This window comes from Molothrus aeneus, chromosome 2 (assembly GCF_037042795.1).
Source record: "Molothrus aeneus isolate 106 chromosome 2, BPBGC_Maene_1.0, whole genome shotgun sequence".
NCBI lineage: Eukaryota > Metazoa > Chordata > Aves > Passeriformes > Icteridae > Molothrus > Molothrus aeneus.
Genome location: NC_089647.1, coordinates 84,479,501 through 84,506,750, shown reverse-complemented (window position 1 = coordinate 84,506,750; position 27,250 = coordinate 84,479,501). Strand labels below are relative to the sequence as shown.

At 37.7% G+C, this 27,250-nt stretch overlaps 1 protein-coding gene across 1 annotated transcript in view; it reads left to right on the top strand.

Moving 5' to 3' along the window:
- The window catches only part of GABRG3 (gamma-aminobutyric acid type A receptor subunit gamma3), a 305,491-nt gene that overhangs the window by 266,193 nt on the left and 12,048 nt on the right, over nt 1-27,250 (top strand). Inside the window, exons 8-9 of the mRNA XM_066545196.1 lie at nt 19,828-19,980; nt 25,630-25,826. Of these exons, the coding sequence (XP_066401293.1) occupies nt 19,828-19,980; nt 25,630-25,826 (350 nt within the window). The remainder of the gene's footprint in view (nt 1-19,827; nt 19,981-25,629; nt 25,827-27,250) is intronic.

Sequence of the window (27,250 nt, the reverse complement as noted above, 5' to 3'; positions counted from 1 at the left end):
CATGTCCAGCCACCCAAACATCATTAATACTTGATATAATCTCATAGTGCAAATGCTTAAGTACCTGGAAACATTTCCATGAAATACTGACTTAATGGTGTCAAGAAGATACATAGTCCTCTATTCTCTTTTCTTCAACTATGTAATCCAACAATATAAATCATAAACAGGCCTGCCCAACATTTGTAAAACTACAGCCCAGTCTCCTGCCCATCCGTTTAAGTAGCTAAATTCTAAGCAGTTTTGGTCAGTTAAGAACTCTCTTTAATGCTCCATTGCTTCTTTTCTGAGGTCAGGACCAATGGAAGAAATTATGTTTACAAAAGATTTTAGTCCATAGGTAAACCAAGAAAGATTTGAAATAATACTCAATTGTGGAAATAGCTTTGCATTGAAATATATCATTTTGAGGAAGAGAGTTAGTTAAGTTTAAAATGTTCTTGCTCCAGCTGTGTGAGGCCACCATGTGAGTCAAGGCATGCAAGGAAGAGCTTGCTCCTCAGGGTTAGTAAGTCCAGACTAACAGCTTTCCAGGCAAAATGCCTTATCTTATTCTATATTTGAAGATTTTGTAGGCCCAGGCCAGGCTCCCTCTGGTCAGGAGATCATGCTGAAGGAGAAATGTAGAAGTGTCCTGTAAGTCCAGACAGAAAGAAACCCTCTCTTCCAGGTCATGTTCTTCTCCAGACTAAATTAACCTAAAAGCAAATGGTGATTCTGCCTTATTATTGTTCATGGTTCATTAATAAAATAATTAAACAATCTTAAAAATCTCCAAGAGAAGACAGAGCTGGGAAGTGATGAGAAACTGGAAGCTTAGGTCAGAGGCCTGGGACTGGTTGGACAAGAACACTAATATCCAGGGAGAGGCAAGCAGGTCATGAAAGGAGATAAATGAAAAAGAGAGGAGTTTGTGGAAGGCTGGGTAAGAAAACTTCTGTCATAGGAAATGAAGCTGTGCAGTGTAGGAAAGACTGGACACAGGTAAGAAGGGAAACAACAGGAACGAGTGGTTGGGAATAGGATGAGGAGCTGGTGAACTAGTGCTGGAGCCATTTGAACAAACAGCTAGAAAGTTGGAGCTGTGAACAAGGAAAGGCTCTGGAAGGAGGAAGAATATATTAAGCTTGGTGAAAAGATTACATTGCTGTTCAGAGCCTGGAAGGGAGTCCAATGATCTCAGACCCCACCAGTCCTCCACTGTCAACAATGCATTTATGAATACATGGCAAAATATCTGGTTTTTTTCAGTTTCTGGAATTGGGTGCTAAATGATCTTAGTAACAGTCACTGAGCTCAGGTATCAGTAAGGCTGCAGGATGATCTGCAAATAAAGTAAGGAGAGAAAATATTCAGGGGAACCTTTTTTTTCAATCAGAAAGTGGAGAGATTCAATAGAGGCTATTGAATCTAGCAAAACATTGGATGAAAATCAATAAATGAAATGAACAACCAGCCTCCTAAATGCAACAACCATAAAGCTTTGACCAGTTTGTTTTTTGCCATTCACTGCTATCTGGAAGGAGCTGCTGAAAATGTAATATACCCTGCTGGCAGAGCATCAAGCTTTGTGCAACTTGCTAGGTTCCTGCAGGGAAAATCACAGCAATCTGAATTAAAAACATACTGCTTTGCACTGAAAGACCCTTGCAGAACACAGGGAACAAAAAAAGAAGGTTTCAGCTCTGAACATTGTAGTCTGCTGGTTTTAACATGAACCCATGTAAAGAATTACCCTTTCCAATCACAGCCAGAACTGATGAGGGAATGATAGTTTTCTTCAAGAAAAGATTTCCAAGGGAAAAGACTAACAGCCAAAAACTGAAAAGACATCATGTCAGATTTAGTTTTAGATTTATAGCTGTTTTTGCTCAGTTACCCAAGTCTTTCACTACATGAGACATGTTGAGGATAGATTAGAAGGTGTGCAAATTAGAAGCTCCAGATCCAGGATTGCCTTGTTGTCTGTAGTAAAGAATCCCAGCTCTCCTGGCCTCCAGCTCAACATTTTTGTTTCCTAAAATCTGGATTATTATAGGGTTATGTAGAAATCCATTCAAGGATTGAATAGACGTCTAATCATGAACTGAGATTATTAGTTATTGCTGAAGTTCATTACTTTCAAGGTTGAGAGGGTGGGAGGGCAAGGATCAGTACATATACCAAGATTACCCAAATTATAATTTTACAGTTTTTAGCTGCTAACTTAATAAAAAAAAGATTTTTTTTAAATAATATTGTCTACTGCATGAAATTGTCCAGGCCTTGATTAAAACCATTTAAAATTAGTAATTCATGGATATCATAAAAGATACTACCAGAATAGGAATATATTTCTGTGTGCTCATGGGAACTAATTATGTTTGCCATTTCTGATGGAGACATGTATGTTATCTTGTTAGAGTATAGATTGCTCTGCCTGGTATTTAAATGACAACATTATTCATTGGTCCCATTGGCTTAATCAAAAACTTGTGTTTAATGATTATTTTAAAGAACAAATTGCTTTTTCTAACATTAAAATTCAATGTAGAGAAAACTTTTGAAGTGATAATTTCCAAAGTAATTCATCAGCTAAGAGGGAATGTGATAGAGGTGGAAAAAAAGTGTTTGATAGGTTGAGTTGCAGCAAAATCGTATCTCTCTCATTGCTCAAAGTAGGAAAATAATCATAATAATGAAACAGAATGATGACTGCCTGAGGGTAGGTAGCTCCAACTGAAATAAATGAGATAGAAGGTTGATTCAAGGAGAAAATGAAGAATGAAGTGGTTAGAGGTTTCATAATTGAACTGTTTTGGAGATGTTTTCAGAATAAGAAGAGATTTGGTTTGGGTTTTTTTTTTCTATATTTTGGTTATTTAAATGTGCCTTTTCCAAAGTAGACAAAGCAATTCTTTTATTTCAAACTTGTCAAAAATAACAGCTTAAATTAAATCAGGTTCAAAAATGTACTAAGAAATCTACCAAGGGTATAAATCTCTTCTGCTTTTTAAGGTAATGTTTTTGAAATTTCTGCAAATAAAGAGTTCTCCAAGGCAGCAGTATTTTTGAAAAAAAATTCACTTCTCTCACAGCTGACCCCTGCATCCCTAAAATCTCAGGGAAATGCTAACCAAAGGCAGCTACACATAATAAAACCTCAGGCAGTGCTCATAGGTGAACTGCCATTTTCACTTTGGTATGTATCAATATTGTGGTCCTTGTCCTAAAAGACACTTAAATATTAATGGAAAAGCAACCTACTTGCATCAAAAGTGCTCTTTCAGGCTCTTCCAGGCACTTCAGTTTTAGCAGTGTCTCCTATTCATTTCATGACAGTTTAAGGAGGTCACACCTGTCATTAGAAACTCACTAACATTTTACTTCTGTAAAAAGACTCAGTTTTCCATAACTGATTGGCAGTGCCAGAGAAACCTAATTTCAGGGGCTAAATGACGTAGGGGCTTAGCACAGTAGCCCTTTACCCAAGTAGAGTTAAAAAAAGAAGGGAAGAATAAAAAAGGATAGGCACAATGCTTTGGTCCTGTTGCAGTTCTGTTTTTTTCCTCAAAATGCTGTTTATTGGAGCAAGTGTGCATAGGAACTTTACTCCTTGTATACACATCCTGCTTGAGCATCTATTTATGCAGTTCCAATCTCTACCCTGGCCTAATCTAATGCCCTTCTTAAATATTTCATATGTTGCAAATCACTGAAATGTCAGGAGCTAGTGTTCAGTAAGGAGGTGCTGCCAACACAGATTCAGCCATAACACTTGGTTACTTGGTTTTGCCTTCCCAGGGTGAAATCTGAGACTCCTCTTCCTCCTTGAGCTGACTCTTCCCCTGAGGTTCATACATACAAAGCATCACGAATGTTAATTGTCTTGCTGAGAACTGTGAGCAACTTGTACAAATAATGTACTTCATTCTCCAGTCTGGTGGTTTCTAAAATAGAACTGTTGTTGAGGAGTGTCATGGATCAGGAGAAGGGCTCCCTTTCACTCCCCTCCCTGTCCAGTGGGAGATAAAAAAGCTAGAGGTTATGGGTTAAAATAAAACAGTTTACTGAGAAAGCACTGAGATAAGAAAAAGGGGTAGTAACAGCAACAATATTAATAACAGAAACGTGCAAAAAAGAGTGATTTATGTGCAAATGCTCACCAAGTCTGACACAATGCAATGTAACCACAGATGATGCCACCCCACTGCTCCTTCCAGCACGTTTTTCCCAACCAGAAAGGAACACCCATCTCCTCTGAAAGAAGGCAGAGTCCAGACCTGTCCTGTCTTTTCCAGTGCCATCCCTTCCTTTCCCTGTTCTCCCCCACCCTGGGAAATTACCTAAATCAGTAAGGAATAACTTCTTAGATACATCCACAGCTGTGTCACCATAGCTCCTGCAAACATTAACTTCTCCTGGTCAAAACCAGGACAGGAAGATATATGAAAAACTCATTTATGCTTCTTTCTCAAAGTACAGAGTTGCTAGATAGCTCTTAGGCAAAGTAGGTAGTTAAATGTGATGGTTGTTGTGTGTGTGGTCAGGTTTCAAAGGCATATTAGTTATTTAAATGGGACCCTAACCTTTAAATTCCTGAGTTTACTTCTCACAGGTCTGAATCATATCTTCCCCAGCTAGTTATTCCTATGCTGTTACCATTTTGGGCATGTGGTATTTTCTCCCCATGTTGCATTCAGATTCATGTGTGGAAGCAAAGCTCAGGGCAGAGACTGCTGGCTGTGAAAAAAAATATAAATCAGAGGCTTAAATTAACACTGTAAATGAAATTTTTTTGGCTGGCCCTCAGGTACCACATCAAACACTTCATTTTTGCAGTTCAAAATCCTCCAAAAATTGAAACATTCCTACATTTTTCTTCAGAAGACGCAATTTGAATGAAATATGGAATCTAAGTCCAGTACTCCTTGCTTTAGATTACCAGTGCTAACAGATTCTGTTTACATATTTCAAACTAGTGTTTATAGGAGAAAACTCTCAAAAGTGTCTGTTGGTCAACCTGTGGAGCAGATGGAGTCATGGGGAACCTGCATGCTGCAGATGCCCAGCAGCAGTGATCCCAAAGTGATCCCACTGAGACTGGAAACCCATCAGTGTTAACAAGGCCTTCCCATGGCAGCAGTGTGGGCTGGTGCCAGAACATGCTGAGCTTAAAGCCTCCCTCATGCTCATCCAGTTACCTGGTAAATGCATGGCATAAGTGACTTAGAAATCTGATTCACAACAGAGTGAAGAGCTTTTGAAAGTGCTACCAAATATTTAAGCTATCATCAACACAAAATGTTCACCAGGCTGGAGTTCATATTCAGTTGTTTAATGAAGGCAGGGCAGGTAGGGCATGGTTACAAGTCCCAGGCCTGCGAGGCACAGCAAGGAAGGCTATTCATGCTGAAAACAAGCAGTGCAACCAGAGATACACAATATTATGAACTGCCAGCCTCCAGCCTTTCCATAGCCATTCCACCAGTGGAGCTCTTCAAATTAACTCAGTCCTTTCACATGGATGAACCACACTTGGTGCTTTCAACCAAACATGCATGAAAATGTGATTTTTCCCAGACTCCCTGAGGTGAGCAGCTCTGGTGCAGGCATGTTCTACAGTGGAGCAGGGGATCTTGGCATAGAGAGTGATTTTCTGAGCCAAGGAGATCCCTGAGACTGGCCAGGAGTTGGCAACTCACAGAAGAGTGGCTGATGAGGTGTGAGTGGGGCCAGGAGATAGGGCAGGGGCCACCCCAAAGGGTCTGCCTCATCTATCCTGACGTTGGCCAATGCTTCCACCCACACAGAGCTGCTGAGGGGAGAGGCAGCAGTGTGGAACTCACTCTGTGGGTAGAGCCTGGACCATTCTGGGGCAGGGACAGGCAGCAGAGCTGTGTAACTTCAGGGAGGCTGAGAAGGAGTTAGGCAGCTGGTTCCAAGGACAATCTGCAGTGGACACACAGCCCCACATGCAGAAGAAGGGATGCTTGCTAGGGCAAGGACCAGCAACAGGCACAGGTTAGGGTGCCCTTACAGAAAGATGCTCTTCCAGAACCACTTCATGACTCTGCAGACTCAAGAGGGAAGACTCATTGCATTTAGGAGAGGAAAAAGGATTTCAACAGTCAGAGGGGCTGATGAGAGGACTGGAGCATCTCTTCTATGAAGACAGGCTGAGAGAGCTGAGGTTGTTCAGCATGAAGAAGAGAAGCCACCAGAGAGATCTTACAGCACTTTCCAGTACCTGAAGGGTCTACAAGAAAGCTGGAGAGCTTTTTACAAGGGCATGTAGAGATAGACAAGGGGTGAGTGGGTTTAAATTTAAAGAGGGCAGGTTTAGATTAGATATCAGGGAGAAAGTCTTTACTGTGAGGATGGTCAGCACTGGAACAGGTTACCAAAAGAAGTTGTGATAGTCACCCTAAACCTGGAAGTGTTAAAGGCCATGTTGAATGGGCTTTGTTCTGATGGAAGGTGTCCCTGCCCATGGCAGGAGGGCAGGAACTAGATGGCCTTTAAGGTTGCTTCCAATCCAAACCACTCTGTCATTCCATGATTTGGGAAAAAAAAAAAAGTGTCTTTAAATCATACACTCTGGTCTTTGCTTCTGTCTGCTGACTGGAACTTCAACCACCACAGCATCACAGGCATTAAATAGTTAAAAAAAATAAATGGCATATTTAGCCATTCTCAAAGCGGTCTCATCTTACCAACAGCTGGTTCAAGTTTCTGAATTTTCCAACTTTGTAGTGTCACAGTCAGAGTTACCTTAGGTTCTCTTTTAATTTGTACATACCTGATGTATAGTCCTCTTCAACCAGGCCCATGTAAATAAGCATCTAGTAGTGATTCATCCATTGAAGTACATAAGGCCACTCCACTCCCTCCCAAAACTCATACATTTTAAGGTAATTGCATGAATTGAGTTGAGGAAAACTGGAACCTATGAAGTAGGAATCTAAGACATTACCATATGCTCTTTAAAAAGTTAGCAGAGTTGAAAAAGAAATCCAAAATTTGGTCCAGCTTTGCTGCACAGAATACTTTTTGGTTTTGTTTGGAAAAACTAACTTCTGGCATCAATGGATATTGGTATCATCCTTCACTACAGTTGCTCTATTCTACAACTGTGAATTGTGACTGAAACATCACCTTTGTGTCACTGAACCATTTACCATGCTCATGCCTTTCTTTAGAAGTCCTTTTTAGGAGTCCTTTCTCCTCTCTGCTGTTCTTTGTGGTCACTTGTCCTTTTTCAGGTCATGCAGAAATGATGTAAAAAGATGTGGGCTCTTGCCCAAGTGTGAAGAGACCTATTTAAAAGAGTTACTGAATGGTATTTAGGAAAAATAGCTCTATTTCTTCTTTTGCCACAGGGAAAAAATTGGTAGTTTTCCTGACAGTATTTAATTTGGCATGACTCCCTTAAAAATCAGTGCATGTTATTGATCTGTAAGTTAAGTATTTCCCACTGCACAATATCAGAAAAAGAGAAATAATTAATGTACACAGCAATTCCCTGGAGACAGCAAGGGGAGGGATATCAAGAGATTTGGGCTGATTTTGTGACTTTAACAATTTTAAGTTAACATTATTGGCAGGTTAAGGCCAAGTTTATTTCCAGTTGAACTAAAATAAAAGAAAACTTCTGATGAAAGCAAGTGAAAGTTTTAGCACAGAGTTCAGAAATGAAAAATATTATTCATAAATAGAGATGAACAGATGAGAGGTAGATGGATTTGGATGAGATTTAGGCTGGCTTTTTTATTCCTCACATAGGAGCTCAGAAGTAGCAGGCAGAATGACTGGACAATCCAGGAGGACAGTACAAGAAAGATAAAGGACTAGTAGAAATCAGAAAAAAGGGAGCATTTTTTTAATCACAAAATTAATTTATTAGTAGCACATGGGAACAAAGGCACTAGGGAACGTGAAGGGAAAAAAACCCCAACATTACATTATACCAGAGGTGCAAGCTGAGGAAATTAATAAGGGCAATACTCATGGCCTGATTATGAATATATATTTGAAAAGGTGATATCAAGGAAACTTGAAGACAAAGTTATTGCTTGGAATGCAAGAAAGAATGATAATAATCCAGTAAGAAAGCCTTGAGTAAAATAACAGTCACAACTAGCATTATCTTTCTCCAGCTGTCAAATGACTTGGAAGTGAATAAGTGACTGCATACAGATCAATATTTTTCTTTATTCTACCAGATAAGGCAGCACACAGAATACAAGCTTGCATCTGTTACAGATTGCCAAATATCTTTGTAGGAAAAAAACCATATCTACCTATAATGTGAAGTGAGAAATATCATTGCCAGTGGTTTAATCTGACAGACTGCTAGAAAGCTCCTTCTGCAAATACTAGCATTCCTTGGAAAGTCTCAACCTTTGCCTTTACTATTTCTTAACTAAAAGGCCATTGTCTCCAGCATGCAGGAATTTGATGTGAGTTAGAAAGCTAGAGTATAAAAGATAAACCAACTCTTACTTTTCTTTTAATGCAAGTAATCAATACTTGTTGTGAAAAACAAATATTGCAATGTAACAGAGATATGAAAGTCCTTGAATGCATCTAGAGAAGGGCATGAAAAAGCTGGTGACAGGGCTGGAAGTCATGTCTTGTGAGGACCAGATGGAGACTTTGGATTTGTCTGGTTTGGACGGAAGGAGACAAAGGGATGATTTCATTGCTCTCAGAAACTTCCTGAAGAGAGGAAATGGAGAGGGACAAGTTGAGCTCTTCTTCCTGGTGTTTAGTGACAGGACACATGAGAATGGTTTAAAGCTGTGCCAGGGGAGACTCAGATTGGACATTAGCAAGCTTTTCTTTACTGAGAGGGTGATAAAACACTGGAACAGACCTCCTAAAGAGGTGGTTTGGTGCCTCAAGCCTGTCAGTGTTTAGCAGTTATTTGGGAAATAGCCTTAAAAACAGGCTTTAACCTCTGGTCATTCGTGAAGTAGTCAGGGAATTGGATTGTTGTAGGTCCCTTCCAACCAAAACAATCCTGTTCTATTCTGTTCTGATGTTACCAGTCACTTTCCCAGCACAATCTCTTCATTAATTTATTCTTTGCTTAACATATCCTTTGATAACTTGATAGTAATAAAGAGCTGACAAAGGCTGGAGGGTTTGAGGGCAAATAATTATTTCCCCCTTCCAACAGTTTCAGAAATCTAAATGAAATTAACAAAGTATTTACTGGTTTTTAATCTTGGCATTGGTCTTCAGCAAGTTATGGAACAGCTGATCCTGGAATAGATTCATACAAATGTAGGGGGTAATATAATTATAACCAATAAACATTCATTCATAGAAAATAACTCCCATCAAACTAGTTCAATGTCATTTTCTGAGCTTATACATTTCTGGTGATATAACCAGAATACATTTGTAAGATGTCTCACACGATGCAGTATTGTTGTCATCTTATCGTAAAACTTCCATACCTTCTTGGTGATTTCTCATGGGCATCTCCTCACAGCACTGACTTCCTCTTCAAAGCACAACCAACAAACTACAACTCTCTTCTCACCCAGCTAACCCCCTCTTTTATAGCACTCAACCTCATTGGACACAGCTGTGGCCTGTTAAGGGCAGGCCTGTTCCTAATCTTTGGTGATTAGTACAGCTGCAACTCCTCAGGGGCCAGATTACCTCCTGCATTATCTTTATTTTCTTACATTCTATTCCCCCACACAGTATGACATTTTGATTAAGAAGCTACAATGATAAGACAATCAGTGTCACATATAAATTACCAAATTTTGGCTACTTGGAAAGATTTATTTCATAACTAGGAAAAACATTATTTGCCAGGACTTTCTGTTGAGATACTACATCTTTTGCCTTGATGCTACTTAACGCTGCTTTTAATGACAGAGAAGCAATAATAGCATTGAGACTTGCTAAACTTATAAATGACACAAAACTTGGGGGAATGGGCAATAGTAGCTACAAGTCAGGTAGTTCTGCAGCCTGTATGAAAGTGATGATATGTATTTCTGTACTTCAGAACTTTTATTCAAGTTGGAAGCAGATACTTAGGATTGAAGCCTAATGATCTTGCTTTTCCAGAATTGGACCTGCTGTTCGGGGTGCTGCAGGTCTAAAGGCTATGTAATAGTTTTTGTGAATTAATAGTTATTTCAAAATATACTCCTTGTTTGAAGGCATGGCCAAAGTACCAAGCACAGGTTTTGCATACGTGCTCAGAGAAAGATTATTTTCTAGAAGAAGAATGTTAATATATTTTTATATATGACATATATTGTATATGTTATATTAATGCAGCTGCTATTAAATTAAGATGTAATTCTGATGCCTGCACTTCAAGAATTATTTTGAAAATTTGTGGAGTCCGTGAAAGATACAGAAGGCTTATCAGAGACTGAAAATAATTATCTTGTCAAGAGACCCTAATTGTTTATCTTGATGGATAAAGGGTAATAGATTGCTATCCCTAAATGCCTGCATGAGCAAAACAAAACTGGCTAAAAATGCTTCAGCAGTCTAGCAATGATATCCTAAGCCTCAGGGTCTGAGTTGATGCTAGATGACTGCAGACTAGGTCTCAGTTAAAAATCTCACTCAGTTAAAACAGACTCTCTTGTTTTTCCCAGTGAGAATAACTAGGCATTGAAACAACTTCAAGGCTTGCAGTGCAACTCTACTGCTGGAATTTTGTAAAATAAAGATAGGATGCCTTTCTAAAAGATGTTCCACTTTAATAACTTTGGGGTTTGCAGCCATGCTTTCCTCAGAAGAAGCTCATACCATTCAGAAAATGTAGCCAAATAATCAGTATAGTCTCCTTCAGAATATGGCATGGCCAGCAGGGAAGGGTTTCCAACAGCATAATACTGTTTAAAGCTATCCGCAAGAGCATGTTAGAGACAGTTGAGGTGGAGTAGATGTCAGGACAGATAGAAAGAAACAGGCTACTCCATTCCATTATGATTATATAAAAGATGTCACAGTAATATAATACAGTCACAATGATTGTGAATAAGGCCAAACTCATGAACATTTTTCTTAAGCAAAAAGAATATCAAGTGAAGCAAAGCAGGTTTTTGTTCAGGGTTTTTCTTTATTTAATGTGTAAAAATAAATTCTGAGGAAGAAAAAGATAACATTTTATTTGAAAATGTTCACATGGGATTTTTTGATGGCTAATTAAAAACTCTTTCAACTGCTTTGGGAATTACAAACCCACCAAATCCAATCCTGTGGGACTGTGTAACAAACTGCAATACAAATGGGGCTCCTCCCAAAAACAACAGCTCTTGGGAGTAAGAATTTCAATACTAGAAATAAATGAGAAGTGATTGGCGTTGACAGATGTCATGAAACTGGGGGATCTCAGTGCTTTTTAAGAGCAAAGTGAAAGAGAGAGTCATTAATGTGTATCCTCAGATGTGCTACAGTATTTGATGCTCTGTGGAATGTGGAAAAATATTATTTTCAAAAAGCATTGCACAGCTCATCAATAAACCCTCTCAGGAGAAGATTCCTACATAAAAGACATTCATTTTCACTCTGATCCTTCATCTACTTTCACTGACATTAGCAGCTATGGTAATTTATTGTTGTTTTTACTTCATCTGCTATTGTTCACTTCTATTCTTCAAACACAAAAGAAAACCTATGTATGGAAAATAGCAAGAGTTCTTAGGAATAGTGAGTAATGGACCATGCCATGCTGTGCTGCATTTGTATGTTGATTTTGTCTCAAATTGATACATTAATTTAAATAGAGATTATGTGTGTAACTTTTCTACTGATAAGGCAAAAATTGAACTGGACTGGTAATCATGGATCAAAGTCTGCTTATGATGTTATACATTTTTATTCCCATTATGTGGCTGGATGAAACTGCATTTTTTGAAGGATTTTACAATATTACTTATACCTTACAACAGCCAAATTAAAATTCCTTTGTTTTCAGTAGTTCCATGTTTCAAAGAGTAGATGAAATGATACTTCATGTTGCAAAATGAAAATGTCATTATGGCTAAAGTTAATAGGCCTGAACATCCTGAGAGCAATTCCAGAGCTCATAATACCTCATAGATGAATAACATGCTACAGCTTCACATGGCTTAGTGGGAGGAGAGCTTTATATACAGTAGTTATGACTGCAAAGACAGAATAGCTGTATTTGGCAGGACAGCTTACATAATAGATAAACATGTAAATTTTATTTATGCAAATAAAAGAGTCTTTATAATGCCACCAAATGCTAAAATAGTAGTATTTTTTCCCTTCTATTGTTTTAATTTAATCTGGAGGTCAGTTGTATTCATGGAACTTGATTCATGTCCTGAGTACATTCAAAGTATCCCATACACTTAACAGAAAATATGGGATATGGAGAGTGGAATGATTGCAGTGGAATGAAAAGCAACTGTCTTTGAAACTGACAGCTTCAACTGTCAATGGCACATAAAGAATTGTTTAGGGCACAAGAAATACTGACTAATAGGTTTCAAATTACTCTGGTACACAATTAAGTTAAGTCTTAAGAAATTGGGTCTTTTGCTTATTTAATTTCAGTACTTCATGAAAAGTTCCAGTATACAACATATGTATTCCAATGATTCTGGGGGAAAAAAATCAGTATAAAGAAGTTAGAACTTTGAACAAATCCAGTTATTTTCCAGATTCAATAATAAATGCTAAAATCAGAGGATGTAACAACATTATGTGCTGAAAATATAGTTACTAACTTTTAAAAACAGGCTTTTAAATTTCATGTAACAAAACTGTCATTTTACAAAACTATTTTGAAAGTGCTATTTGCATCAAAGAAAATGAAGGTTCAGGAAGGAAGAACAAACAGAAAAAATTAAATTATTTTATGGTGACAAAAAAGTTGATAGCCTCAAGTAAAAACATGTTTCTTGTTATTAGAGTCTTGATGTTACGCAAGGCAATAAACCCAACATAATATCTTGTAGTTCTGCCAGGTTAGGAAGGTCTAACTTGACTTTAAAAATTCTTTTTCCTTGAGACAACCTGGAATCTGATCTTTGTTTTGTTTTTCACATTCTAATCTAACAATATTTGATTTTTATTATGCATGCTAATACATATGTGTATACTTATAATTGAACATGATTTCTACAGGCACAAACAGTGCTATTAGGGTTAGTTGGTGTCTTGAGGTTTTTTTTTCCCCTGTGTATTGATACAGTAATTTGTCTGTGATAATGGGAAACTTTAGCAATGATTTGGCATCATAGTATGAATATATTTCTGAAAAATTTGCTTTTCAGATGTAAGAGCTGAAAGTCAAATCTAGGCTACACTGCTCTAGTACATGCACACACACACTCAGACACATCATGATAATGCCAAAGGCAATTATGAACTCAAAACCAGAGATCTTAGAGACAAAGAAGCCTTTTTTGATCTAGTGCCTAAGATCCTTGCCTGTGACTAGACATCTAGTCACATTGCTGCTATGGCAATACATGTAAAAACAACACCTCTGAAGCCCAGTACACATTTTTTGTGACGTTAAATGTGCAGCTTAAGCAGAAATGTAGAAGTATACCAGTGCCTTTTACCACTCCAAGAACACTTACTTGAGATAAGGAGTAAATATCTTTCTCTGCTGTACACAAGCTTCCATCCAAGCACAATATCCAGGTGTCACTGGAATAACTAAATGCCAAAGCAGCATAGGGCTAACCCTTAAGTGACAGCATGGCCTTGATAATTTTATTCTTCCTTTTGTCTTTCTTTTGTCTTGGAAGCATTTGTTCTATCCTACTGTGGAGCAAAAATTTTTCCCACCAATGAAAACTCTTTGTTGACCGACCCATTTTGGAGGAGTCAGAATAAGCCTGCAACAAGTCTTCAGCATTTCTTCATTATTTATAATGATGCAGAAGAAGATAAAGGCATTTTTAATGATACTTTCATGACTCTCATTTGATCTACATTTTTCTTCATAAGAACTGCAAAATCCTGTTCTCAGCCATGTCTTTTTTATTTTAATGATAGCTGATTTTGGAGTCATAACCACCTGTCAGTACATTAAGCTCTTTCTTCTACCATTTTGTAGAGTTTTTGGATCTTCCAAAGTTGAGACTTGCTCTATACCTGACTGGAGATAAACTCATGTTAGGATGGGATACCAGCTCTGAAGACAGACCAGCTGATGAAGTATTAATTGTAGGCAGTGTAATTGAAGTAATCACAATCCATCTTTCTTTTCTTCTTAGTAGTTCTAGTAAGAAGATTGCTTGACCCTCCACAAGGTGTATCTCTGAGGTGGGATGAAGGCCTGGGATGTGAAAAGAGCAAGCTCACATGACTCTTCTATCTGATTTTGAATCATAGAGATATAGAATAAGAGAATGGCTTGTTGAAGGAGATGTTAAAGATCATCTTGTTCCAACCCCATTGCCGTGGGCAGGGACGCCTCACACCAGACCAGGCTGATCAGAGCTCCATCCAACCTGGCCTTGAACTCTTCCAGGGACAGGGCACCTACAACTTCACTGGGCAACCTGCTTCAGTGCCTCATCACCTTCAGAGTAAAGATTTTTCCCTAATATCTAATCTAATAGTTCTCTCATTCATTTTGAATACATTCCTACTTGTTCTGTCACTATATGCTCTTGAAAAGAGTCTCCATTTTTCTTGTAGGCTCCCTTCAGGTATTGGAAGGCTGCAGTTAGGTCTTCTGAAGTCTTCTCTTTTCCAAGCTGAACAATCCCCATTATCTAAATTAGGCAGGGTTGGGTTTTGTAACACTGCCTGTGTTTCTGCCTGACATTGAACTGAGATATTCTTTCCAGCCAGTGCAGAATCTGGAGTCATGTCTTGAACCTGAAACTTGCACATTTCCAGTTGGCACCAGCACTGCCACAATAGTTTTGTTTCCAATTCCACATGCATCTCTTCCAACAAACCTCTCTAGTGAACATTTTGCAGAAAATTCAGCTTACTAAGAAAGAAGAGAAACCTAGCCCAGGAAATTAAAAATGGAGCTTTGGGAAGCAAAGATCAGAAAACAGGTTCAGAGTGACATGAATAGTTAACAGCAAGATTAAATAAGGTCTTCTCTTGGCTTCCAAATGAAAAAATAAAATGTAAACACCACTGAAGATTGGAAAGTTAGTTTGATTGTATTAAGTAAATTTGATTTATTAAGATAATGAGGAATATGATTCAGTCTCTGTGGTCTTGCTGATCAACAAAGTAATACTTGTGGCACACAGTGTGACTCCTCATTTTAATGACTAAGCTTTTCTTCTGAAATCAAACTCTTGCCGTAACATGGATAAACTCTGCCTCTCATTATTCTGCAGTCCTGTGATGGACAATTGGCACGTAACCTTCATTCACATGCTGAATCTGCTTTGTGTATGCATTATACCTTCATATTTCAGTCTTTGTAAACTTAATTTTATCTTTTTTCTAAGTTAGTAGTCAACCTCAGAGTATAATGGAAGGATGAATGAAAATGTGACATAAGCTAGTATAGTATAATTTGAATAAACAAATTATTTACAGTATATAATTTTGTATACTTTTAAATTTATTTATTTTTAATAAAATAACCAGTTACATTCTGCTCAAACATTTTACCTTCAAGGGAGCCATTCTTGGTGCAAGGCAAAATTCTAGCAATTCAGGCCAACAGACTCTTAGTCTTCAAAAGTCAAAAATAATTTGCTATAGCTTAATACTGTTCATTAAAATCCACAGCAATTATTACATGGGAAATCATTGTTGTTCTAAACAGTGTCCTACTTTCAAACTAGAAACTTAGGCTAATATAAGTCCTATGGGTAACAGCCAGCAGTCATCTTGGTTTCATGGGAAGCATTGCTACACTATTTTGATTACTCCAGATTTGCTGCCTAAAGGTGCACATTTTGCTCCCTTTATAGAAAACTGATCCCGCTCTATTTTGCCTCGAGATAATTTTCAGTATTTCAGTGAATTGATGGCTGATCATTTCGTTCAAAGTAAGTTTGTCTTCCTGGGAATATTATTTAAGTTGTTAAAAGGTAGAATTCCTCTCTGGGTTTAAAAATGAAGTTTATTGGTATTAGCTGTTCCAGTGGTCCTTTGCTAGGCAGCCACTGTGATTACTTTCAAACCTAATGCACTGGTTCAATGTCATGCAGTTTGGAAGGAGATTTTTCCCATCTTTCCTGCACTGCAGAACTTTGTCATACAATGACCCCCAGCTGCCCTTCTAGCAGTGGCAGTAACAGCAGGTGGAGCTCTGAAGGCTTTCAAAGGTACAAGGAGGCACTGAGCAGAGCTGTTGAAAGTTTTTCTCTCCCCTGGGTTTTGCATGACTGCAGGATTTACTGAATGAATTGTATGCCAGAAAAAGGAGTCTTTTAGAAGAGAGGAAAGTTTCTGAGAGTTTCTTTGCACAGATTATTTTGTGTGTATAAAGAAAAAAATACACATACCGTGGCTACTTTTCTTTAATGTGCATGAAATGCTTTCAAATACATAGAGAACATTTACTTCTGGAAGGAATAATGTGAAGAATAATATAATCATCATCAGCAGGAGCTGCATGCAGTTTGGAGTAGTGCAATAGGGAAAGCAGCCACAGCACATACTCTTGTATGTAATGTGGCTCTTGAATATAATGAGAGAATCCAGTAATCTCAACAGACGTTTTCTTGGCTGAGGATAGAAATGAAGTAGTAATTTAGCTGAACATTTTAATTTACCATAGCTATTAAAGAAATTCATTCAGTATATGTTGTACTGAAGCATGCTTGCCTCTGAGAGAAACACTGGTGCTTTCAGCTGGGGGAAGGCAGGAAAGGAAAGGAAGGAAAGGAAAGGAAGAAAAGGAAGGAAAGGAAAGGAAGAAAAGGAAGGAAAGGAAGGAAGGAAAGGAAGGAAAGGAAGGAAGGAAGGAAGGAAGGAAGGAAGGAAGGAAGGAAGGAAGGAAGGAAGGAAGGAAGGAAGGAAGGAAGGAAGGAAGGAAGGAAGGAAGGAAGGAAGGAAGGAAGGAAGGAAAGGAAGGAAGGAAAACAGAGGAACAAGCAGAGGAGTTGTGTCTATCCTAAAGGATGAAGGTACCAATTTTGACTGGGAAAAGGAGGAAAATAACTAAAATACCCTTTAAAATATCAAGAAGATTATTATATTTAAATAAAATAACTTTGGCATCCTCACAGGAGTAGCCCAATTTGGCTCTCACCATGGAATCAAGAGGTGTGGTCAACTTCTTGTGTAATCTGCAAGTGTCTACAAGGGGTTTGTCCACATCTCAGCCCTATGCTCTCGTTTTTTAATCACAAGAGAGATGTAAATGTTTTGAATACATTCCCCTTCTAAATTGTGCTTCTAAAGCAGATAAGACAAACCATATACTGAAAGTACCAATTTCTTTTCATTAAGTGTAGAAAAGAGGCCACAGTGTGCAGGTTATCTGCAGAATTTGCCTTCTAGATGTCTAAAATCACAGGAAAATTAATCCTGCCTGAAAGACACTAAATCAATTAATGACTAATTGTGATGATGAACTCTCTATGTCATTTAATGTGCCATAATTTTCTCCCACTCTCATGTTTATCAGGTTTATTTTCATCAAAGGCCTTGGAAGCAGAGACTCTTTATTACTTTCCCAGTATCTTACAGTGCAGTATCTACTCCTACTCCTGGTTGCTGGGCTGGTTTTCATGACCACACTACTGAGAGGAGCCTGTGTGGGTACTGGAATTGTGTGTATCGTACATTGTTATACACGATGGAGGTGTGCAGATTGTGCTTGACTTTATACCATTCTCAGGCGGCTTATCCATAAACACACAGCTCTAGATACAGGAACTAAGTGAAGGAAATGGAAAGGCTTGACACATTTCCTTTAGAGTCTTTGATTTCATTTTTTGCTCATTCTTCTACCTTGGTAGTCAATGTTTGACTCATTAACATGCTTTTTTGATTCACCTCCATTCTTTTCAGTTTGTTCATGTCAGTAGAAGCACTGGTTTACACTCTACCTGACTCTTTACACCTGTTTCTATGAAATTATTTCATTGCTGTAGTGTAAGTCTTTCTTCAGTGAGGCAAACTAGCCAAACAGTAAGCCAGCAGAACCTGTGGTTGCTAACACACATCAATTCCCTGGTGCCATTCCCTGCATAGAGAAGACTGCTGGGGATTAGTGGAATGACAATAACCCTGAGCCACAAGGCTCACAATGTCATGATGCACTGCAATACCTCCTAGCTGTATCCAGAGTGAGCCCTTTAAGGACAGCTTCTGAAATGATTTTCCAGTTTCTTGGGGTCACACAGTTTTCACTGGCATAATTGTTGTGAAAATGTTTGCTTTTGTCTAACAGAGGCATTATGGAAACATTCACTGGCTTGTCAACCTCTTCCAAATATATCTATCTCAAATGGATGTACTTTAAATATAGGAACTTTTCCTCTTCACGCATTCCCAAATTCCCACCATCAGATTTTTATTTACCTTTAAGTTTCTAACTTATGGCAATTCATTGATTTTACAGTGACTTCAGAGATGCTTTGGATGAAAGTCAGTCTTACTGAGTTAATTTATTTTTTATATAATATTTAGCTGTAGTCAAATTATCCATTGTAAGAAATGCATTTGTTTATATGTCCTCTGTTACTGGATGATTAAGCTTTAATTTGCCTCAACTAATAAACCCATTGTGCTTCTGCTTGGGCGAGTTGTATGTACATTTCTCAGGGGATTAATCTTTATATGTTTCCAATTTCTTCATTCTTCTGATGGTTTGCTGTAAGAAGACAGAGTTACTTAACTATTGCAAATGATGCCTTCTGCAAATTCATACTCTAGAAAGTTAAGGTTTGTAACAAGAAGCCATAAAATTTATTAAGCCAAACCTGATGCAGTCAGACAAAACCACACAGAAATTCTCCGGCATATAAGCTCTGCTTTACATCTGAAATGGAATCAACTACTTCAAGTGAAATACAAAAAACAGTCTCAGTTCAGTTTTATTACTGCTATTCACCATGACTGTCTCAGAAAGTGAACATCTGTGAGGCTGAGAGATCTGTTAGTAAGGGCAGAGGTGATAGGGTCAGTAGCCTTTACTGAGGAGAGAGCAGGGACAGATTATTATCCCCTGTGGAATCACAAGGATTAGCAGAAGAAGTACAGTGAAAAAATCATGTACTGTGGGATAAACTAACCTTCTTACTGATTTCTTGAATGTATGATTTTTACTACACAACAAAACAATAAACCTTGTGTTCAGGCTGACCTTCAGAAAATACCACAGATGGCCACAACTGTTTTGAAATGCCAGCATTGAGTTCTAGTGTCTATTAATGACTTCTTCTGTAAAGGCATACTCATGTGCATGTTACATTTGCCAAAAAGACCCTATATTCAGATTCATATCTCAAAAGAAGATAACAGAAGTCACTAAAACCTGAAATTAGGGCACAGAACACACAGCCTGCAGAAGGAAGGGTTTTGTGTGTAGTGATTGCAGAATCTGGCGAATGACAGTACCTTCACATTTGTGGCAATGAAGATATCCAGAAATGCCATGTCTGGAAATTCAAGATGCCTTTCAAAACTTTACTCATCCAGAATGATTGCTGAGAAGCTCTGCCTGTCAAATACATTATTTCCACAGAGACCTAAAATTTAAGGATATTAGAATGGCAAGATTTACTTAAATTTCACATGAGAATTACTGTGCAGATGCTGTTGAAACTCTAAAAAATATTTCATATGCAGTCTTCATGAAAGTTAAAATATTAGCAGGTCAGTGAACAACTATCTGTTTCCCACTACAATGCGAATTTCCTTTTTGTGCTATTATTTCAGGTGATTATGTAGTCATGACTATATACTTCGACTTAAGTAGAAGAATGGGATACTTCACTATACAAACATACATTCCCTGTATATTAACAGTTGTTCTTTCCTGGGTATCCTTTTGGATCAAAAAAGATGCCACACCAGCAAGAACAGCATTAGGTAAGTTGTTAATAATTCCCTTTTCTGATGTTCCTGCACTACTATTTGAAAATGTCAGCTTCCTTTCAAAGAGACCACTAGGTATACCCTTTGGATTATTACTACTATGTCTTGCAGAACCAGATCTACTTATTACTGAGACCACTGGGTTTTTTTCCTGTAACAGGGTAATCAAAAGTAAACTAATCTGACCCATTGGATGACACTGCCACCTATTTTGCATAAAACTCTTGAATTAATGTCTGTCTCCTTGTTCTCACCATGATATTTTAGTGACATTTTTGAAGACTTAATTAATTGCACTGCTGGCTTCCTTCCCTTCTGTAACTCTCCCCCACTGGCAATTATGTCTTATATATACAGAAAACTGTGGGATATAATAGTATTAACTCATGCAAAGTGTTTTAGCTTGCATGCTTGAAGTTAAGCTTCACACTGGGTGTATTGATATTTTTCATAGATTGTGAATATTTATGCTGGTTTAGGTTTTCCAGAAACTCGTTTTGGTCAGGACGAGCATGTGTATTTTGGCAATGTGCTTTAGTGTACGCTTAGAATTGTTGACTTAGACTTAGATTTTTTTTTTTAACATCTGTAGGAAGACCTGCAGGTTTTGACAGCATCAAGGGTATAGGGGTATGTAACAGCCAATTGTATGTAAACATCAGAACCAAAGGAGAAACAATTCCTTAGTTCAGATTGTGATTGCCAGGTCTGCCAATATGATTCAGAAAACTTCTAGCCTAGGAAAAAAAAGGGACCCTGTGTCAAAGTTTGCATGTCTGTTTTCAGCCATTCCCAGTGCTTCATTGCATCCTCCTGCTGGAGTTTGTTACTATGTAGGTCCATTTTTCTGAGATTAATTTAAAGGAAAGGAATATTCAGTCCTCATTCCCTCCATGTGAGTGCCAAAGGGCCCATACACCACAGCTCCAGCAACAGGATGGACACAAAGACTCACAGTTATTCTGTTATCCAGTAACACCTCCAGAACAGCAAAAAGACCATACACAGGTGAGGACAGAGCAGTTTACAACTGCCTGTTCCTGGCAGGGTAGACTTGCCTCTGATAGCCAGAAAATTGAGCAGTAGGTCTTAAGTATAACTCTCTGCTGAACTCTTAAATTGGACTCTTTTCTTCTTAAATTAGGTGACTCAAGGGAGATAAGGAAAGATTGACTGTTCTCCATCTTTTTTTAAAAGGGAGTCTGAAACCCTGTGCATGGGGAGAATCACATAGCATCCAGCTGTATTATCCTTCTTAATGGAGAAGAAAAAAGAGACAAAATAACACTTTGCATTATTGATTTGCCATAAGCATTTTTCATATCCTGTACCTAAGGGTGGTTCACCACACCACAAAGATCATTTTTTCAAATAATTAGACACAGAAGTATTTTAGATCACTAAGCACTAATGTGTGACTCTCCACCTCACCCCTCAGATAGCAGGAAGTTCAGAGAATAAGTGTATTCAGATACTGAAGTCATTAATTTGGAGTAAGAACATAAAAATGAGTTGTTTCAAGCTTCTACTCTATGGATGTCATGACTCACTCCTAAAACTCTGACTGAGAATTTAATTTCATAGGCTAAAATATGACTTTTCTAAAAGTAAAGCCAAGTATATATGGGTCACTTCTTTAGTGCACAGAATCCCGTTGCTCCCAAATTGACAATGGCCTGTTGACTCCTGGGATGCAGTAAGCAGATGCTCCCATTGTGCTGTAGATCTGCATGTATAATGCAACTTACAAATCTGTCTGAGCAACAGCACATATCCACATCTAGACAATGGCACATGGTAAAATTGTGAGTAATGCAGCCCAAGGCAAACTGCTGAAATTGTCCTACTAATTAGTTGCAATTAATTGTAGAGACTCTGTGGAACAAACCTTCTCCAAGTATAGCTGCATTAATGTAAAGCACCAGGGAAATATTTATCTCTCTGAAATTAATGAATAATTTCCAAAGTTTTTGGCAACTATTCACAGTTACATGAAGGACAGGTTTTATTCCTTTCTGAATAATGCTAGCTAATACATTTCCATGCTGGAGAGAAAAAAATATTTTGGGTTTGGCACCGTAAGTATTCTTTCAGCAGTGATGTCCAGAGACATTAAAGCCTTCTTTAAAAACTTGGGTTTTTAATCCCCTTTTTACATGCACTTTGAGGTACTAAGGCCCAGACTGGCAACAAGATTAACTCCAGGCCACCTAAAGAGTCAGTGGGAAAATGGAAATAAAATTTGAATGCTGGATGAGAACTGTGTTTTTGATGCTGAGTTATTCTGCTCTTCATTCAGAGAGAAAGAAATGTCTCTCTGCAGCTTCTGCTTGTATCTAGTAATCAAAATTATCTCAAAATGTTCTAAGTCAAGAGGCAACTTTTCCCTGAAGTTATGATCTGAAAAATAACAGGTTATTTTCTGTTAAGTTAAGCTGAAGCTTTCATTCAGTTTCCCTGTACTTTTCAAAATGGCTATAGTATGTAATAGGACCAGGCAGTTACTACAGAGAAAGATTGAACTTCAGTTTAAAATGATACTGTGGGTATCAAGGCCAGAAATGTGTTGATGAAAAAAAAATATACAGATGATATTTAATAAAAAATGAACATTGCTTTCCTTTCCATTTCATCTTTACCTCATTCGCTAGAAAACCAAGAAAGTACTCAAAACAGGGGCCAGACCAGAAAGATGGAGAACTAACTTTATGGACAAGTGATAGCATGCATGAAAGCAGAAGACATTTCCTTTAGTGTCCCACCAACATAACCTCAAGAAAATAAAAAATTAGCCTTGCTGACCGAAGAGTTTCTAACACTGAAACTCCAGCCACCTCACTTTGCATATGGCTGTCCAGTAAGCCATTTCAAGCAGTCATAATTTTAAATAACTGTTTAGACCAGCGATCTAAAATTTAGAATGCTTTCATGCATTATGTTTATCTGCATGATTTGATCTTCCAGTCAGTCATATTTTTATATCAAATAGCATCTTTGGTATGGGATTTACTGAGAGAACATAGCATCCCAAAATGGTATTTACACAGAGACTTGTAAGCCTACACATATAATTTCTACCTGAAAAATTTGAAGTCAGGTTACCTCAGAGCTGTCCTTAGCTGATACTAAAATTCTGTTGAAATAGATAGTTCATGAGCCCTGTGAATTTCAATAACAGATGCAAAGCTCCCTTTGCCATACGGGACTCCACAAAGTGAGAGACTTCACAATTTCATCGGGCAAGACGTATGCATTTGAAACCACTCAACAAACTGAATTTCCTTACCATGAGAGATGAAGTTAACTAAGGGTATGAAACCTAGATACTATATTTGGAAATAATGGTGCTGAATTTTATTCATACATACATACATACATACATATATATATATATTCTGATTTGTAAATGAACAGAAATACAAAACTGTATCATCTGATGCACCTTCTTTCTCTTTCCTCTCTGTATGTATCCCCATAAACTCATTTTAACATTTTAAAATTTGTGCCTGTTTGCTAGATGTAAAATTGATACACTAGATAGAATTTTCATAATTTCAAAAACGCAGTGCTTGTTTACAATGTGAGCAAGAATCCAGTTGCAAGCATGATCTGAGCTGCTGTTTCATATTCAGGCTTAAGGCATGGAGTAGGATACAGGTGAGTTGAGGACTTGTATGCATAAACTAATGATTTTTTTTAGCCTTTTAATAAAATCTGTCATACCACATGATGAGTGGGAAACAAAGTCCAGGTAAAGGGACTCTGTGTATTGTACTGGAAGAACTCTATAGGCTTTGAGGATTTTTTTAAGATAGTAAAATGCCCGAAAGCATGTACATGTGGCTCTGAAAAGGACACTTTTGTGTCACGAATCTAAATGTGGATTAGGAAGTGTTGAAGAACTTGATTTTATATTGTAGGGTATGTCATGGTCTGGATGTGGTTCTTTTGAAATTAGTGACTCCCAAGGCCTGGATCAAGGCCATACAGAAAGTGATCAAGTTAGTAAGGGTCAAATCAAAGCCAGCCAGTTCACACCTCCCACACTTGGGCATCTCTGCAGTTGGCCAACACAGTCTTTGCAGCTTTTTTAAAGCATCAGCTGGGTACAGAACTGATATTGAGGAGTCTGAAGAGGTTGCTGGATCATGCCAACCCCAGAATGCACTGTCTGCTTATACTGGGAGGTGGCATAGATTTCAGGAAATGGCTTTTAGATGTCCAAGGCACATACAAAGTCCACACTTTATATTTCCTATCAGCATTGCTTTCATCTTGGTTATTGACTTGTGATTTTTTTCAGAAACTTTCTATTTGTTTGTTTCTGGGTAACAGATATATAGGGAATTCAGTTAATCATTATTATTCAAGGTTGAGACACAGGCAATAATTTGCCTTCTGGCTTTTCCAGGGACTTTCTGTTATCTTGAATGGAGAAGGTTGTTCTTGTGAATCACTGTAGCTTATATCAAGCACTACAAGCCAGAGATGGACAATTCTTCATAAAGAGAAAGTAGTCAAAAGTAATCCTCAGATACTTCTTTCTCTCCAGAGTGCTTTTAGTGAGAAGTTATTTAACTATAAGGCATAACTTCCATCATTCCTTGCCATTTCAAACACTATGAACCATTGTGAAACATCATTTTAACTATAAAAAAAAGAAAGATTACCTTATGGCTATGCTGTTTGTTGAGAAGGTTCTCTCTTGAGACTTTCTTGTGGGAAAGCTTTATTTTTTTTCCCTAGTCAATAAGAAGTTGGATTTTTTTGCTATCAGAAGACATGCAGTTCATAACAAGTTGGGAATGAAAAGACTACTATTCCTCAGGAATGAAGAGAAATTGTATGAATTACTAGGAATCAACTTACATGACATAGATTTCATTTTACCACTGGTTTTATCATTTTGGATATTTCACACTTATCCCATTTTGTTCACTATTACTAAATCAATCTCAGAAGTGATGCTTTGTATGAATTAAAAAAGCTATCTCTGTTAATGTTGCATCTGAAGTTTGTATGAGAGTCTTACTCTGACTGAGCAAGTAACATTGACTTCCCATACTCAGAAGGAAAATGGCACTGGAGGACTCCAAAGGAAGCAGTGGTGTGAAGACATACTTTCAGAATTCATGGTCAGATCTTTGCAGAATCTTTTTTTTCTCCCCCCACCTCTTTTTTGATCATAAGATTATTCCTGAGAGCACTACTACTGTGGAATAGAACATCTTTCCTTCACTGCTTACTAACTTTCTCGATTTTATTTTTCTGGGTTTAGTATCTTTTCTGCTTCATACTTCTCTTCAAAAATTTCTTCTCCCTCACCCCCATCTTCAACCTTACTGGGATCAGAAAAAGGAAGAGATGAAGAAAAGCATATTGAGACACATAGGAATGTCACTTTTACAAAAATGAAAATAAACAACTGAACAAATCTGTGAATCACTGTAGCTTATATCAAACATAAGTTTTCAAATAACTTTGTCCCTATTGATACTATTATCCATTATTTCTTAACACTACCAAATTAATTAATTACTTGGGTACACTCTGGATTTCTCTTTTGTATATTTATTTCCAAAGATTCTTCTGTGATATAAAGAAGTGATGTAGCACACAATTAACTCGAGTTTCTCTCTGCAGGAATCACCACAGTATTGACCATGACAACTTTGAGTACCATTGCAAGAAAGTCATTGCCCCGTGTCTCCTATGTCACCGCCATGGATTTGTTTGTGACTGTATGCTTTTTATTTGTATTTGCTGCTCTGATGGAGTATGCCACCCTCAACTACTACTCAAGTTGCAGGAAACCAAACTGTACTAAGAAGAAAAAGTCGGTAAGATGAGAGCATTTAAATTTCTTTTCATATGCAGCTCAGAGAGCAGATAATCATTTAATGGTAGCCTGTAATCCCATGGCACTTCACTCCTCCAAGATTTTCCCAGTTGTGTGTTCTGCCCTGAGAGCTGATGGAAGAGTCACCCACAGGAGCTGTAGGAGTTACGTGCCTGCTGAGTGAGCTCTGTTCCTAACAGAAGCAGCCTGCTCACCATGGAGCAGCAATCCTGCCTACACATCCTTTGTCCTCCAATTACTGTGCTGGTAGTTGGTAAAGTCTCCCACTGAAAAAGATTGCATAGCTTGTTATACAAATAAATGCACATCAATGTATATTCAAATGCATTGCTATTTCATGGCTTAACAGGTCTAAAAATATTTATGAGCAGACTTTCATCGTCTATGCTGGGAACCAGCATTAGGTTTAAGCCCTGTGCACAATGGTGCAGGTTCCTAAGGACAAAAATGGAGGTCACTTAAAAAGGTTTTAGGCATGGGTCATTTTTGGCCAAAAAACAACTTCTAAGTGTAACGCCCAGAAAAAAAAATAAAAGCTATCTATTTGTTTATCTATTTATCTATTTAGAATCAACTAAAACAATAATGCAGGAAGCATTGCCTGGTTTACTTCATACCTGACTATGAGAATGAGAGGGGGCAGTTTAATAAAAAAATAATCTCAGCGTAAATGTATGGAAGGGGGTTGACCACTCAAGAGCAAGCAAAAAATATTATTTGTTCATGATCAGTAGTTGGACATGTTGAATGCCATTGTGTGTAATAGAGGAAATAAGGACATTTGGAATCAGAAATCAAGGCCAAATAGGAAAAATGTGAAGAAGGAAATTGAGGAGAGAGAAGCCTAAATTTAGGGAATAATAGGTTATGATGTAAAAAGGGATTGAATGAAGAGCTATAGAAAATGATTGAATGAAGAACTAATGAAGGAAAAGCTGAAACAAATATGGGATTAGAGAAAGTCTAGAAAGCCACAGACTTAGTCAATGACAACTCCATTAAACCTAAAATAGCTTCTTACAAAAATTCATTGCTCACAAAAGCAAAAGATTGGTACCAAAAGAAAAGTTTGAGACCGAAATGAACTCGCTAATGATCAAGCTAAAATTGCCATCATATAGAAAGCCTGAATTAAAAAGTCATGAGTATGCTTGTTAGTAGGATGTAATTCCAGACATATAAACGAAGACATGAGAAAGCATGCAACATTGACAGGATTTAAATTAACACCAGAAAAATGCTTAGTTACCTATTGTTCTATCAATAAATAAATTTATTGGGTTGAATAAGTATTTTAAGTTTATGAAAACCAGACATGCATTCTGTTGAAGTTTCATGCCATTTTCAAGTGTACAGAATTATGCTGAATATATATAGAACACACTGCATGGAGTGTTTTATGCA